Source organism: Gavialis gangeticus, unplaced genomic scaffold (genome assembly GCF_001723915.1).
Source record: "Gavialis gangeticus isolate Ggan-Ray unplaced genomic scaffold, GavGan_comp1, whole genome shotgun sequence".
Taxonomy (NCBI): Eukaryota; Metazoa; Chordata; order Crocodylia; family Gavialidae; genus Gavialis; species Gavialis gangeticus.
In genome coordinates, this window is record NW_017728997.1 from 27,800,485 (window position 1) to 27,817,184 (window position 16,700).

At 42.6% G+C, this 16,700-nt stretch overlaps 1 protein-coding gene across 1 annotated transcript in view; it reads left to right on the top strand.

The window, feature by feature from the left end:
• ERC2 (ELKS/RAB6-interacting/CAST family member 2) overlaps positions 1–16,700 on the top strand; it is a 1,129,221-nt gene that overhangs the window by 664,268 nt on the left and 448,253 nt on the right. The window contains exon 13 of the mRNA XM_019505002.1: positions 12,008–12,143. Within this exon, the coding sequence (XP_019360547.1) occupies positions 12,008–12,143 (136 nt within the window). The remainder of the gene's footprint in view (positions 1–12,007; positions 12,144–16,700) is intronic.

Consider the following 16,700-nt stretch of genomic DNA (forward strand, 5'->3'; position numbering starts at 1 on the left):
TGGATGTAGCCAATAATGTCACAGATGAATCCTGCATGCATGTATGCAGGCACCATGCACACAGCTGGGAATGTAGCTGGGAAGCTTGGAGAGCAGTATTCTTCTGGTAAGTTGGGGAGTAGGAGGAGAAGATGTGTGGGGAAGGGGCATGAGTGGGGCCAATTGATGCCCCCACAGTGAGGGAGGGAGTGCGGAAAGGGCAGAGGCAGGGGCAGGGGCAGGCGCTGCCTAGCCAGGGCGGTGAATGCAACCTTGGGGCCAAGGCAGGATGGAGCTGTGGGGGGCCATCTGGGAGGGCTGGAGGATGGGGAGTTGGGGTCAGTTCCACACTGCTGCGTGCGTTCCCATGCAGCAGCAGTGGCACTGGGATGGGTGGCTATGGGGAAATATTTTCAGTCAGTAAGAAAACATACCTTTGTATAGGGACCAAATACAAATTAATGTATCACTTATGCAGCATTTCATACCAAACCATTTTACATTGGAAGAATATACCACATTGCTGAAGCATATTAAACTTAATAATACACTGCTTAAATTTCAGTTGAATGCCACATCACATTAGTCACTTAGAAATAGCCATTCCTCAATCTAGCTACTGTATTTCCATGCAGATATGCATTTCTGTCTAAGATTATTTTACATAAATCCACAAGATGTGCTAATTTTCATTTGGATTTGCATAGTACTTCTATTTTATGTATTGACATATAATTTATAAATAGAAAGACCTCACTGAAATGATGGAGGTATTTTAATACATAATAGAGGACTGTGTGTGTGCCTAACTCCATTTTATTGTTTAAGCTGTGGAATCAGCTTCAAACTAACACGCCAGGTTTTTATTTTTTCTCCATTAATCTGGCAGTATAGCCCTGCTGGAAATATCACTATTGCTCCTTAGGTCTATCGTGTTGTTTAACTGTTGCTGATTAACTCTGACACTGTTGTGTTTTTCATTGTATTAACCTTTCCTTCCACGCATTAGTATGATAAAACATCAGTTATTTAAACTAAGCTCCCAAGTCTATTGGAGTAGGCCTCATGAACCAGTGGTAGCGTTTCTTTTTACTTCTGTGGGCTATATATCTCATTCCCTAGTCAACTTGATTTGTGAATGTTTTAGAGGTGATATCGACACTCTAGCAGGAGGCATTTGTGGCACTAAATGTATGGCCTCTTCCAGCTAGGAGGAAAGTGTTTCTCTGTTGGGAGCCTTTTCTCCTGTCTTCTTGCCAGGGATATGCCTAAAGAAGAGAGCATCTCTAATGGATCTGGCATGTCAGAGGGGTGTTTTCATCTGGGTGTGATAAAAAGGATATTTGAGAATGAGGGAGTCCTTAGTGAAGACAGAAGCTAAAACCTCAAACTCTCCAAATCTATGGATTCCTAGCTTCTGACTGGAGTTGTCTCTGATTTCAGGTGCTCCATTTTTCATATTTTCAGTTACTGTTTTGTGAAACTTTTGTTTTTTATGGCTTTTTCCTTGTTGCTAAAATACAACTGTGTCCACGTTTTCTTTATTTTGCATGTCTGTTTTATCTCTTTAGAAATCTGTTAAATCCTTACTTATTTTTCATGAATGGATACCATCCTGTCTTAGCTATGACCATGGGCGACTGGTGCCACCTGAGTCAGGGGTGGCACATGCCCCTCTCAGTGGCCAGTCAGTGACTGGGGGGAGGAGGAGGTCCCTGTGGCTGATCTCGCCAACCAGGAAACGCAAGCGACGCTACTGGAAGCAGCCACGGTGCTCCCAGAAGTGCCAGCAGCACTTCACTTGGCACCCCCACTCCCTGGCTGGTGGTTGCAGGGGAGGCACCGGCACTCCCACCTGCCCCCACTTCCCGTTGCCTAAGCAGGGAGCACTGGCAGGGTGCGCCAGCACTTTCAGGAGGGTGCATGTGCATCCCTGTGCACCCCCTACGTGTCACCACTAGCCATGACCTGTGTTCTGTATATACACACTTTTGATTTCATAAATCTGTCTTGAAAATTACAAAAGGATGAGCCAAATTTATAGTTAATTTCTAATACATTTAAGCTTGAATAAAAAACAAATACAGAAAACATGCTTGTAGTAGTATTGTAGCAAGCTACATAAAAATATAACAGTGTGCTAAGAAACTGGTCACATTGGGGTGAGGGTTTCAGAAAAGGAAATTAATAGGGAAATTGCATAGCACACTTGTAGCTTTTGGTTCACTGAGTGCCTTGTTATATTTCACAGTTCCGTTCCTCATTTTATCACTGTTTATCCACAAATATCACTGTTGTTGAGCATGAAGCTGTTAAGTTCTTACCTTCCATTCTGAAGCTCCCTTCATGAAAGCCTAACATTCTTATACCATTACTTCATCTGTATCAAGTTCTCTGATAGCCAACCAAACTGCTATCCAGGGTACCCTATAAAAGTAAAGGGTATAACGTTTCCTAATGGCCTGCCTAGGTTGAGCAGCGTTTATAACATGATGGTTTCCATTTCCATTTAATGCAATAACTTACTCTTCTGATTGAGAGGCAGACACTGGGGAGTGCTGGAAACATTGCAAAGCAGACTAGAAAGGTTTAAAGTAAATGATTGCATCTCAACAGGTAGTTTCATCAATAGCAACAGTACTATGCAAAAGAGATGCCTTTACTACAACAAGAACTAGTGAAAACAAGGTCACAGATCATTTCATAATATGTTGAAAGATAAAGGAAAGTAACACCAAGCACATAGAGTTTGTTCTTTGTGGAAAAAAATCTGACAATAAAAATATTGGTTTTCTTATCTTTGCTTTCTAAATACTATTGCAAAAATTCTTTGATATGATTTGGAAATAGTTGTATGTAAGGATTTATGTTACTGACAGCCCAAATTCTATTCCAGAGGTTTAGCCTTAAGGAATTTTCAGTCTGGCAAAAATGATCATGGTGCAATTGATTATTTTGCAAAATGATGTTTCCTGCTTGCTTGTAAGCTAATTTACACCTGCACACAGGTGTATAATTTTGGTACATGTAGATCTGCATGTGAAGTTGAAGAGTCTAATTTATGGTGTATCAAACCCTTCTGAAACATCTCAGCTCCAGTTACTAGGAACTTAATCTCATTTAATAGGATGCATCTCCAGGGCCAAATTGTGAGCCAAATTGTAACTTTACAATAGGCCTTGACTAAAGAGTGGTGCTAAGAGCCCTAAGAATAGAGGGAGAATAAATGGGTGACATGATTCTTTTCTGTGCTTGGGTTAGAATGAAATTAGCTCTTTCTTTTGGAGCATCTTACTTCCTCCATATTTCCCTGCTGGCTCAAAGCAAGGAATATCAATCAAGCAGCCATTTCTTTTTCCTGCAATGGGAGTCAGTCTGAGAAGGGAAAAGAAATAGGTATAAGAAGGGCCTTATTCTTATTCTTATGATTGATATTAAGGGAGGCGTTGTGTGGTTCCACTGAAGTGAATGAGATTCCTTAGTGAAAGGGAGGGTGACGAAGCTGGCCCTCGGTGAGAAACCATTGCCTGATCTTTTTGTGTAATCATTACTGAGGCTTTAATCCTGCAAAGCATATAAGTGGATGCATATAACTTTCTGATGGTTAAGCTGACTTAACTTTTTAAGGTTGACTTAACTATCAGAGAGTACACATGTATATGGAGCAGAGTTGACTTAAATGCAGCACAAAATAATATACCTCTGAGGTGTATTATCTAGAGTTGGATTAGTTAAACTGAGTTAGCTAACAAGATGGCAGACACAATGCCAAGGAGCTGTGCATGTGTACGTTCCGATGTGGCTTAACTTCAGGTGACTTAGTTAAGTCACCATATTTTAAGTCGATTTGGTATGCATGTACATGCAATGTTAAGAATTTAAAAACAGCACATATGTATAACTAAGCATCTTAAGAATCATTAGTCCTAACTGACTTCAGGAGGACTACTGATTCTTAAGGTGCTTATTTATACATATGTACTGTGTTTAAATTAGGACCTGAGCGCAAAGGAGAAAGAATTGCTAGAAGCCTTTGGAATTCTAATATTATAAAGTCTAAGTCTGTCTGTCTGTAACACTTTATTTGCCCTCTGGCTGATGGAAACAGCCAATCAGAGTGCTCGAAGCATGGGGGAGTGCAGCCACGATTCTGAAGCTGCACCGAGGACCAGACAGAGGGTGGGGGAGCCAAGGCCAGCAGCGCTGCAAGAGGCAGAACAGCAGCAGCATGGGGTACTGGGTGGCGGCATTCCATCCCAGCTCCCTCTCTCCACCCCCGCATAATTCTTGATGGGCAATTGGCTAGTATAATATACATTCATATGAATATATAACATTGTTTAGGTTGATAGATAAACAGACAATAGAATTCATAATCATAGTTATAATTGTATCACATAAATAATTCTTATAAAATATTGCAAAAAAGTGTAAAAATATATTTATATATTCCATTATATAATATAGTATGTTTTAAAGTTAAAATATAACCAAGCAAAATAAAATTAAAACCCCTCAGGAAGTTTCCTCAAAAATATTCTCAAGAGCCAGTTAATACTGCACTTGAAAAGCCCAGTAGTCAATGAATAACTGTAGATGTTGCACTTACAACCTTAACTCTTACATCTTCTATGTGTATATTGAAATACGCCCCTTGCTATGGACACTGAAGCTACTAATTTATGCAAACAAACCAACTGGTTATCCATTGGTTGCATCTTATTGTGACCCAAGTTTTTGAGCTCTCTGCGGCTGTGAACAGGTGTTCATTTTTAGTGGTGAAAATGGACAGCGTTTATATGTTGTAGAAGATAATTTCCAGTGCTAGAAATGATTCTGGGAGAGGGAACAGTACAGATGTTTAGGCTGCAATTGCCCCTCTCCCCTGCTCTTTGCACCTTCCCAAGACTGGAGTGACTGTCCAGGGAACATATGGGAAGTAGTGGCTTTTCCAGTCCTCCCATTTCTGGAAGAACTGAACAGTGGAGCAAAGCCCCCATCCTGTTCCTTAAACTGGGGACTCTGGTCTGGAAACAGAGTGAGAAGTAGTAGACAGCTGCTCCTCCACTCAGCTTCAGGAGTGAGCAGCACTGCAACCCCCCACCTTCTTTTTAGATTTGAAACTCCAGCTTGCTCCTCTGCTTGGCTCCTGGTGGCTGGGAGCTAAGTAGAGGAGGAGCTTCACAACCCCCCTCTTCTACCTGCTCCTCAGACCAGGGATCCCAGTCAGGGGAGACAGGTAGGTGGTTTGTCCTACTGCTCTAGTCCCCTCCCATACTGGTCCCACTTCATTATCCCACCTCTTTAGTCCACTCCCAGACCAGACTGGGAGGGGAATTTAACAGTATATAAACATCCACTCTTGTGAGAGAAATTCCTAGACAAGGGAGATCTTCTGGGTCTCAGACTGGAAGATTTTTGTCCCAGAACAGGCATGTTTCTCATAGGAAAACACTTGTATGCTTCTTATTTCTACTAGGAGAACTGTGATTTTGCTCATAGAAATCTAACACCTAGAGGTGCACCAATGCATCAGTCCCATATTGGATCGGCACTGATATAGGGAAAATTGACAGTATCAGAAATTGGATTTTATTGCTTGATGTAGCTGATAATGTGGCTGATAAATGCCCCATGCATGGGCACAGCTGCAGCATTCACACAGCCAGGAATGCAGCCCAGTGGCTTGGAGAGCAGCATCTGGCTGGTAAATCAAATGTGGGGAAGGGGCATGCAGGGGCAGATCACGGTCCCCGTGGTGAGTGAGGGAGTGGGGCTGGGGCAGGCACGGCTTAGTTGGGGCAGGGTGGGTGCATGGGACAGAGCCACAAGTGATCTGTCTGTTGAAGGTGTGTGGGGTGCAGCTCCCACCCTGTATACACCCTGGAAGGGCATGGGGGTGTGTGTTCCTAGATCTGCACGTGGGGCAGGATGTGCTGTTGCTGTGGGCTGGGGCCGGAGGCTATGCCAGGCTGTTTCTGGCAGGGGTGTTGGCCTGGGGCTGTGCTCAGGGAAGGCAGTGGTGGTGCTGGGAGAGAACTATGGGGGGGCTACGCAAATTTTGGGGTGGAGATAGCACTCCCCATAGCCCCTGCCCAGATCTGCCACCTACCCTGAGCACAGCCTGGCCCAACCTCCTGCTAGGAACCACCTGGTGCAGCCCCGACCCCAGCCCTCAGCGATAGCCTGCCCTGCCCCATGTGCAGATCTGGGGACACACACCAGATCAGTATCGGCTTATATGGCTCCTTAAAAATGGCCCCCAAAATGTCTGTCAGTGCATCCCTAATAACACCTGTACATGGCCTGTCTTTAATATAATGATATGCACGGTGCCTCGATAGTAATTGAATCCCATGATTAAAATCTATTTCTATTACACTATAATCATCATACATAATTTTCTATGGATGTTATGCACAGTAATGAGACAAGGCTTTCCATATTTCTTAAGAACATAGGGAGGGCCATATAATAATCCATCTAACCGTGTATCCTCACTATGACAATGGGAAATCATAGATGCCTTAGAGGAAGAGTACAGGGCATGTCTAGTATAATCTATCCCCTCTCATACCTTCCCTAGTGTCAACCATCATTGGTTTAGGAATGTCAGAGGGTAGATTCCTGACTGTTCTGTTTCATAGCTATCAATGAACCTGTCTTCCATGAATTTGTCTAAACACTTATTATGCCTGTTTATACTGTCTGCCTCTGTAGTCTCCTGTGGCAATGATGTGCTGTGTAAAAGAGTACTTCCTCAAGTTCATTTTAGACCTGTTTCCTATTAACTTCAGGGAGTGCCTCCTAGTTCTTATAAGCCAAGTAACTGAAGCCTTTATCAACTTCTCTAGTTTAAATGTGTATGAACTTAGTTTAGCTCTTTTGCTAGTACATGCAGTGTAATAAATGGTAGTACAAAGTGCCGTATGCATCTCTTAAAGTTAGGGAAGTGTGTATATTATATTGTCTAATTTAAGACACTGTGTGCATCATGTCATAAAGACTCTCCTGTTGTATAAGCATGAAGAGGCAGAGCTTAGGTGGTCTACACAGCTTTAATTTTTTTCCCTTCCCATTCTTTGTACTAAGCAAGGACATTTTGCAATCATGGTGCAGAGATTGTATTTTTAGCTGGATATTCTGTATACATTATATATGCCCCAGACATAGAAAATACAACTAGTAATAGTTTCTGTATTTTTTTAAAAACAGAAGGTCCAGACAAAATTGGGATCCAAGAAAGGAAATAAATATACTGTCAAATCTGTACTTTAACCAAACCCATTAAGCAAGGAAAAAAAATCACTTCATGCTATTATGCACCATTATATTAGGAGGTAGAAATCCTAAGTAATGACCAAAAATGTGTAAAGGATCTTACTAATCAAATTCTAATATACTATAAGGTGATATAAACCATCTATAAACCCTTATAATGTGTAAAAGGAGACATTGCACAAGAGGACACATTGTATTGCAAAGGATTTAGCAAAATGTCTTCCCTGGTATTGCGAGGAAAAAGTCAGCAAGTAAAAAACAGAAGAAGTTAGTTGTGTTGGCTGCTTTTAGTCACTGATAGATTCTTGTGTGTTGCAGTATTTCCTTAATAGAGTTTTGGATAGTGCCAGTAATTCTGCTTGCTGCTATCTGTTCTCAGCACATATAAAGGTCCTCCACCAAAAAAGTAACTTTGGACTTGGTGCTCTGTTTCTCTGCACCTAGAGCAATCATTTCTAACAGTGCAAAGTAAAGTATAAAATGCTCCCAAAATGCAGTGGTATGTGAGTGCAAGGTGCAGAGGTCAACTGAGAAGCAGACTTTTTTGTTTTGATTAGATGAAAATGGAGGTGTCAGCTCACCTTTCTACAAAAGTCCTGTTGAAAATTGATCCTGCAAACTGCAGAGTTGGATTTAGATTGTGGGAAAATCCATTGAATGCTGTAGAACACGCAGAATCATCTCTCAGTGCCTCTGAGCAGACAATATTATGGCAAAAAGAATTGGTACAAATTTGAGCCAGGGCTTTTTGCCTCAGTGCACATGCCCAGACATACACTTTGGTGTGGGGCAAATTGTGCCACTTGGGGCAAAATAACCCTGCCTGACTTCTCCCAGCCAGGGGGAACTAGAGGCTAGGGCCAGCACCTGTGCTGGCCCCAGTACTATAAAAAGCTGCCCTGGCAAGTAGCTCAGGGCTGCTCACTCTCAGGAGCTTCTGGGGTCATTAGCCCCACATGAGGTTACTAGTTAGCCAGATGGGCCTTAGGGCCCACAGTATGAGTGTTACAAATAGACAGGAGCTTCTGGGGCCTGGCCAATTGGTATCTGGGGACACCACCCCTTGTGCCAGCTGGACTGTTGAAGCAGCCCGGAGAGTTCCCTGCACCCTCTACCCACATGCAGCAGCCTGGCAGTGGGGGCTGCAGCCTGTCTGTCACCTGAGACAGCATGTGGACCCAAGGCTGCATGCCTGCCAGAGCTGGATGGGGACTGTATGGCCATTAGAGGCATCTGCACCTCTGGGCCATCTGTCAGTGGGCTCTGGCTACACAGTTGGCCTTTGTGCAGCACTGCTGCCATTTGTGCCACAGCCCAGCCATCTGGGCAGCTATCGCCCAGAAGATGTTCTCAGTGTGGTGCCAGCTCTGAATAGGCTTATCTACCTGGGTCCTGCCACGTGACTCACTAGTAGGAATTCTGGTGGTCCCTACTTACAAACTGCAAAATCCCTGTTAAACAAAACAATCCAAAGTCACTCTTTAAAATACCCCCAAATCCATGTTCTTCCACAAGTAAAACAAAACACCAATAATATATATAATTTTTTTTTTGAGAGAGAGAGAAAGAGATCAAATCAATTTGGCAATGTTTTATTGATATATTTACAATTTTGAAGGAATTTCATAGACATTAGGGGCTGGAAGGGACCTTGTGAGATCAAGTCCAGTCCCCCTGCCAGATGCAGGAAGTCTGATGATCCCAGCAAGATAAACATCCAAATGCCTTTTGAATGAGTCCAGAGTAGGTGCCTGCACCACCTCTGGGGGGTCTGTTCCAGACCTTGGACACTCAGACTGTAAAGAAGTTTTTCCTTATATTGAGTCTGAATTGGCCTTCTAGAAGTTTGTGGCTGTTAGACCTAGTTATCCCTTGGAGCTTACAAGTGCCTCCATCATCATAATAAAATAAATCCTAAATATCTAGATGTTTTGATGTTTGTTTTTGGTTTCCTTATCACATGGTGGGTGTGTGATACAGTGATGTTGGGTTTGCAGGAGAGAGGGGAGTGGGGGGATGTGGGGGGATGTGGGGGAATGGGGATCAGTGTGTGGGTAGGTGTGGGGGGACTGTGGATGTGGGGGGACTGTGTAGGGTGGCTTCTTAGAAGAGGTGGGTCTCCTGGACATGGACTGCCCTCCTTCAGGGTCCCAGCCCTGCCACCAGGGGCTACAGCACTCCCCCTAGAACCCCCCTGCTGCCCCCCCCATCTCCAGCCACCTGCTCGTTGAGGCTGGAGAGGAGCAGGAGAACAACCAGGAGGCTGGAGATAAGCTGAAGATGTTCCTCTGTTTGTCTCCAACCTCCAGCTCATCTCCAACCTCCTGAGGGTGGAAATGAGCAGAAGACCAAGCAGAGGGCTGGAGATGAGCAGGGGAATGAGCAGGAGGCTGGAGATGAGCAGGGGAATATAGCCAGGTGCTCATCTTGATCCCCCTTCTCCAGGGGCTTGTCTCCAGCCCCCTTCCCCCAGCCATCACTACGCTACCTGGCCCCAGCCTCCTGACACTCAAAACAGAAAAAAAAAGAAGCCCTGCACTCACCAGCTGTAACAGCAGCTGTTGGGGCCACTGAGAAGTCATGGCAGAGCCCCCTCATGCTGTGCGGGGTGGGGGGGCCGTGGGGACTGGCCCCTGTTGCCTGGCACCTGCGCTTCCACTGTCCCATCACGCAGGTGCAGCGTGGTTTAGCAGAGCACTACACAGTGTCTCGAAGCTGGGGTGGCTCCAGCTGCCACCCAGAGCCTGGTGCCACTCAGCCCAAGTGGCTCCAGGTCCCAGACAGTGTGGGGAGCTATTCTGCACCTGTACCATTTATTTTTTTTGAGTGACGGGAGGATGGGTCCAGGCAGGGCAGCCAGTGGGGAGTTGGGAGCAGGTGGGGAGCGATCGTGGGGCTGTGGGAGTGAGAAAGGGATGAGGATGGGTGGGGGAGTGATTGGGGGAGTGAACATGAGCTGGGGCAAGGCAGGGATCCCCGCATGGCTCCCTCCCCCCTTCTCCAGCCCCCTCCACTCCCTACTTACCTGGCACAGAACCCAGGTCACAGTCACTGCAGCCTGCACTGCTACTTGGCCTGCACAGGCAGGCAGCGTGTTTCAGTACTGGGGTAGGGGCCAGCCATTGAGACACTCTGGCTGGCTACTAGTGTCTTTGTGGAGGACCCGAGCCTCCAGTTGCCTCAGGACCCTGCCTTGCCCCGCTGTTTTGCAGTGCATTTTTTTTGACCCCTGCATATCCAGGGCCTAATTTTTCCCCCACACTGCAAATGTGTGCAAATGTGCAGTGTGGGGAACGTTTTTTTGTTCCCACATGTGCCTCTTTCAGCATCTCAAAGGGGTTTGAGACACTGCAAGAGGCACATGTGCTCTCCTCTGGATGCGCCCATAAATGGGAAGAAAGAAGTATTTTTAATGGCAAACGTAGTTTAGATGACCAAATTGCCGCAGCATACTATTGTTTATATAGCAAATATAGTGCATAACTTTATATTTTAATATTATTATTGTTGTTATTGTTGTTATTGTTATTATTATGATTAAGCCTTCTGCAAAAGCAACTGGGAATTTTCCAGTGATCCTTATGGGCACTGGAAAATATCCTGTTCATCTGCCAAAAAGGGATTAGTGTGTAGATCTCATTAGGAATTTGCACATGACTTTATTATAATATAGATAAAAGGAAGCAAATTCCTTAGAATCAAAAGAAAGTCAAAGAAAATAATATCTAAGAATCCAAGTAGGTAGAAAGTAGAAAACAATTTTTAGAGTTTGAAATGACAGTGGTTGACTACTTTGGGTACGTGACAAGAAAATTTTTCTCCACTGCATCAAGGTGTATGTTCAACATGCAAGAAACAAAAGACCTGGGAATATTGTAAATAGCATTTGTAGTAAAGGATGAGGAAGTTTTGAAACAATTAGTGTAAGTTGAACGCAGTATTCAAATAAAAAGTGTAATTCTGTTAAAATCATTCCAATTTCATTAAAAGTATCTGGGAATTATTGTGTTTACTTAATTATTCTGTAGAACTCAAAAGTAAGAGAGAAGGAAATAAAGATATATTTTTCACTGGGAAGATATTTTATAGGCATCCTTTAATTGGCAATAGCTTATTTATACTTCAGAAGCCCCTGCGTTATAAATAACAAAGGCATTGCATGAATTTAAAAAAAGAAAAAGAAAAAAAGAAAACACACAGCACAGTTAAGCAAACAGCAAGCAGAACCAGAACATTCAGAACCCTTTACCTGTTATTTCCCTGTGTCTTAACCATTAATGTTATGACAGACCTAACCCATGAAATCAGTGCCAGTATAAAGAATGCATAAATAGTTTATTGGCCATGAGAACAACACTTTATGAAGCAGTCAGCTTCAGAGTAAGCCTGTTACCAACTAAATCTATAACACATATTTAAAAAAATATTATTACTATGTTGAGAGCCACCCTTACCACAAGACTATGTATTTTTCCATCTTAAAGAGTGTTTGGAATATATTGTGAGCACATATCAAAGATTAAACCAATCAATGACCTGGAACATTTGTTTTATTTTAAATTTAGTTTTGCTTGAACTATTTTGATATGTGATTTTAAGAATATGATTAGGTGTCACTTTTTAAATCTGACTTGTGAGGTATTTGTATCTGGTAATAAATCATTTATCTATATCATATTCACAAGTTGACTTTGTCACCAGTTATTGTAGCCATTATAATTAACAGAGATATGCATACGATTCTTAGACATATGAAGGATCAAAACAAGAAAGTGGCCAACCTGAAGCACAATCAACAACTGGAAAAGAAGAAGAATGCGCAGTTGCTGGAAGAAGTCCGTAGGCGAGAGGACAATATGACAGACAACTCTCAGCATTTGCAGGTGAGTTGATTTATTGATTATAATTTAAAATGATCAGGGAGCATATTTTTTTGTCTATAGTTTTCAAAATACATGAACGGCTTGATCCTACAAAGAGTTTTGACCCCTTTTTTCTCGTGCCAGAAGATGAACCCATAGCTTTGATTATATCCAACTAATGACTAAATAATTTTGAGGAAGGTTGAGTGGAATATATTCCACAGTGGGATTTCAGTTTACTTTGGTTTAAAGGGAAAAGTCTGTTTTGGCTTTATTTTCTGACTTATGTCAAAATAATAGACTATAACTTCTGTATTCTATTTGTGTGTGCAAGATGGAGAATTTAGCATTGCTTTGTGGCCCTGTGTTGGCTAAATAGTTGTTAAATATATTAGATTTAACTACAAGATAATTGAGAAGCTCTTGTACTGAAATGGAAGGACCAATAAAAAGGTCATTTCAAAACTTTTCCAGAGTATTTTGGTCTATTGGAACGTTCATGTTTCTTTTATTTCATTGTATTATGTATAATTACAGTGTCCATCAATTAATAGCAAAGTGATAACCTGGCTGAATTTAAGAAATAAATTGTGCCTTTGTGTTGTAACCCTTCTCTATCACTCGCATGCACTCAAGTATTTGCCTATGAAGGACTAAGTATGAAAATGTTAATAAAGAATAATTCAATTTGTTTATTCTTTTGATAAAATATGCATTTTTAAACAATAAGATTATTATTAGATTAACCGAGACAGAAATAAATCATCAGCTATAATGTATTAATTTTTTAATATTAAAACAAAATCGCCTAAAAAAGGGCTGTATACATGATAGTTATTGGGAATGTCTACATGAGATGCTATGTCACCATAGCAATGCACTACAGTGACGTCATGCCAATGGGCACAAACGTGATGCTGTTGCTCCCTTGCTATAGTGCATTGCTACGGTGACATAGAGGCTAAAAATAACCATGTGCCATTAGCATGGGGCCCTACAGGCTGTTACTGAACCATTATTTAGTATTTCCAAAAGAAAGTACTAAATGATGGTACAGTAATAATGGCGCTGTAGGGGCACGTGTAAATGTGTCCATTGTTATTAAGGGTTTAAAAGGTGGAGTATTTTTATTTTGCATTTGTTTATAAACTTGGGAGGTTTTTTTTCTGTAATAACAATATATACAGTAAAAGTATTCATGGCATATAATAGGTAAATAAGGAATAACTCTGATATAAATAGTCAGAGAAACTGGACAACAATTTTCTAAATGTCAGTTGCTTTGTCTTTCTCTAACATGGAGGTCTTAGTTATATACAGACCAAAGAGAAATGAAAAGTTTAGACAAAACTCTAAAAGACTATCTTTCATTGGCTTGCTTTCTGGGGAGATCGTTGAAGTCACATTAACCCCCAGATGGGCTGACCTTTGGTTTCTTTATTAACCAGTGAATTAACTTGTGATTTCACTGGAAGTTGTAGGTTCTCAACACCTCAAATGAAATGCTAAGTAATTTTTTAAGATGTAACCTAATATAAAGACAGTGATACTAAACCTCTACTTATAAACTTGAGCAGCAACACTGCAGAGTACCTTGGTTCATATGGGAGATTAATGCATCAGTGTATAGTTAGGTTCTGAATAGCCAAAATACACTCCTGTGAGGTCCTGGTTGCAAGGGGCTTCCTTGCCCTTCTCATCAGCTGCAGTCCTTGCTTTTAGAGAGTGAGTGCACTCCCTTTCTTATTCAGGGACCTGGCCCTGCTTACACCTGTCCAGTAAATTGAGTTGGTTGCAAAGGCCTTTGTGTTTTACAAAACCCCACAGAGTGTAGAGGTAGGCCCACAACCTCTCTCTCCCAGTGTTTGGGACAGAGGACAGTGGATTGTTTCCTGTGAAATGAGACAGCTCCTTACTAACACACAATTTAACCCATGAGCAAGACAACCAGTCAATCCCACTGTCCTATCTTGTTTCTCTGAATTCCAGAGGCTGTTTTGAATTATTTCACTTGTACTCATCACATGGATGACTGGTAACCTCTGTTCTCATTCTATGCTCTGACTTCTTTTCCGCTGTTCCTGGTTGTTGCCAGTTGTGCTTGTGCTAGATATGATGTGCTATTGCTTTTGGTAAATAAGGGTGGCTCTTATTTCATAGATTAGGAGGGAAACTAGCCAGCATAATTCATTGTATTTGAAGTGGTAAATTTGACAGAGAAGTATTCAGGCAAATGAAAAGTGCCTCTTTGAGTTTGCCACCAAATCAGCCATGCTTATTCCTCTGAATGGTGTGGCATGGGTGAGGGGTTGTGACTGCGTTGCAGCAGTTGGCTTAGCAGCTCTGTGGCCAAAGGTTTTGAAGAAGATAAGTAGTGGGGATAAGTTGGGGCAGGAGGGAAAGTTCAATAGTGGTGGTGCCGGTCAAAGAGGCAACATGGTAGGGACACAGAAAGTTAGTTTGATTCAGCTTCCGCTGGCACACCTCCTGTGAAACCCCAGAAAGAGTCTGAGCTGCTTATTTTGCTGACTTACCTGAAAGGAAGAAAGTTGGAAATCCATTCCTTCTAATTCACTCCACCAGGTGAATCCTCCCTAGTTCACTTTGACCAGGTTGCTCCTACCTACTATAAGGCTGGTTTCATTCTTTTGTACTGAATTCATAAAATTAAAGCAGATCAGATAGTGAAACTATTTGGTTCTTTCCAGTTCCCTTTGGGTGGTCAGGGGATTAGCTACATAGAAAGTAAACTACAAATTAATTCATTTGGGGAAAAAGCACCCTAATATTTCTACAACTGGGTGAAATATCTTCTTGTCTAACCGGTTGGACAAAACTGCTGCTAATATGAATTTATTTTGGTATTGGAATAATGTTTATACCCCCAAGTACCCCACTACTGATGTTTAGCTGTAACTGCACCTACAAGTTAGTTGTAATGTTGTTAAGCAAGAGCATATTGTTATGATCTAGTATCTGATATCTGTAGTCAGGTGGTAAAAATGAAACCAATTAATAACTTTGGATGTCAAAGGACACTTCCTGCATGAAAGCCGTTTGAAAAAAAACAACAACTCCAGAGCCATCAAAGTGGCTGGGTTAAAGGGCAAGCATTCAAAGGTAGGTAAGTGAAGAATAAAGAACTCAGAGGCATCCGTTGTGTCACATGCAAAAGGATTCTTTGAACTCTGAAATGAAAATGGTTACTTTTATTTAAAGAAAATAGATGACTATACCCAGAATACTGGCACAAGGTCAGTTGTGGTTATGATGAAGTTTTGTGGCCTTTGACTGATGGTGATGTTGAGTTCAACCTTTAGCACCTGGTCTTATCAAATAACTTTATTTGGCATAAAACACTTCTGTGGAGCTGCATACACAGGATCTGGCTACAGTGATGGAACCCAGTTGCTTTCTGTAGGCTTCTAAGCTCCTGACTGCTTTTATGAGCCCGCTAGTATTAAACTATGTTCTGCTTTTGTTTTCTGCCTATTAAAAAAAAAACCTGTTCCAGGTATGTTAGACTATAATATGAGAATTTGCACCATTAGTTTTCTCTTGCAATAAGCAATCAATCCATTGCAGCTATCTAAATCTTCATGACCAATGAGAAGGCATGATAATACTTTATATCTGTAACAGGGGGTGCTTCCCAGGGCCAATTTTGCTTTTGGCCCACCTGCCTGTTTCTGGGCAACCTGCCCACATTTTCACCTGCCATGCCTTGATGTTAATTAATTAATAGTGGTTAATTAAGCAGGAGGCTGCCCATTTCTTGCCCCAATGCCAGGGGGCACTATCTGCAGCTCCGTTCCTCCCCTACACTGCAGCCCAAGCCTCGCAGATGGTATTTATAACTCCTCTCTATGTTGGGGTCTCAGCCGCTGTGGGCTTACCTGTTCTCTCTCTAGCTAGACCTGTCAGTCAAAAACCCACTAATCACGGCTTGACTCCCAGGCTGTAGCTCTCAAAGACTCATTGAGGCTCCAGCACCCTCTATGGCGCTGAGGTCTGTTCACTCCCAAGTACAGCACCCCCTCTTGCGCTAGGGTGTGCTCACCCCTGAATGCTGCACCCCCTTTGGCATTGGTGTCCTCCCACTCCTGAATACTGCGCCCTCTCTGGTGCTGGGGTTCCCACACTGAAGTGGTTCCCTAAATGCCTCCTCCTCCCCAAATAGCTTCAGCCCAATCCTCCGGGTATGAACATCCAATGCAAAACAGGCTTCTATGGCCATAGAATGGAAGAAGGATAATAAAGAAATAAGATAGGCAACATGCCTGCTTACTTTAGATGGTCATGCTTCTGGCTCACAAAGGAGCATATTCTTCCAGCAGAGACTGCAGCTGTAGCACCACAGTCATTGGGAGTCCCCCTCTCTGCTGTCCCTCTAGCCTTCTCCACTCACCGTTTGTAGGATCCTGGCCTTCCTCTTCCTGTCACCTGACCAGCTGGCAGGGCTTGAGACTTAACTCCTACTTGACTGGCTGGCTGTGACTGGAAGGTTCTAGATTTAAAGGGACCACCCTGTCTCTTAGTAACAGGGCTAGGGTTCCTTGTTACAATATCAGTAGATAG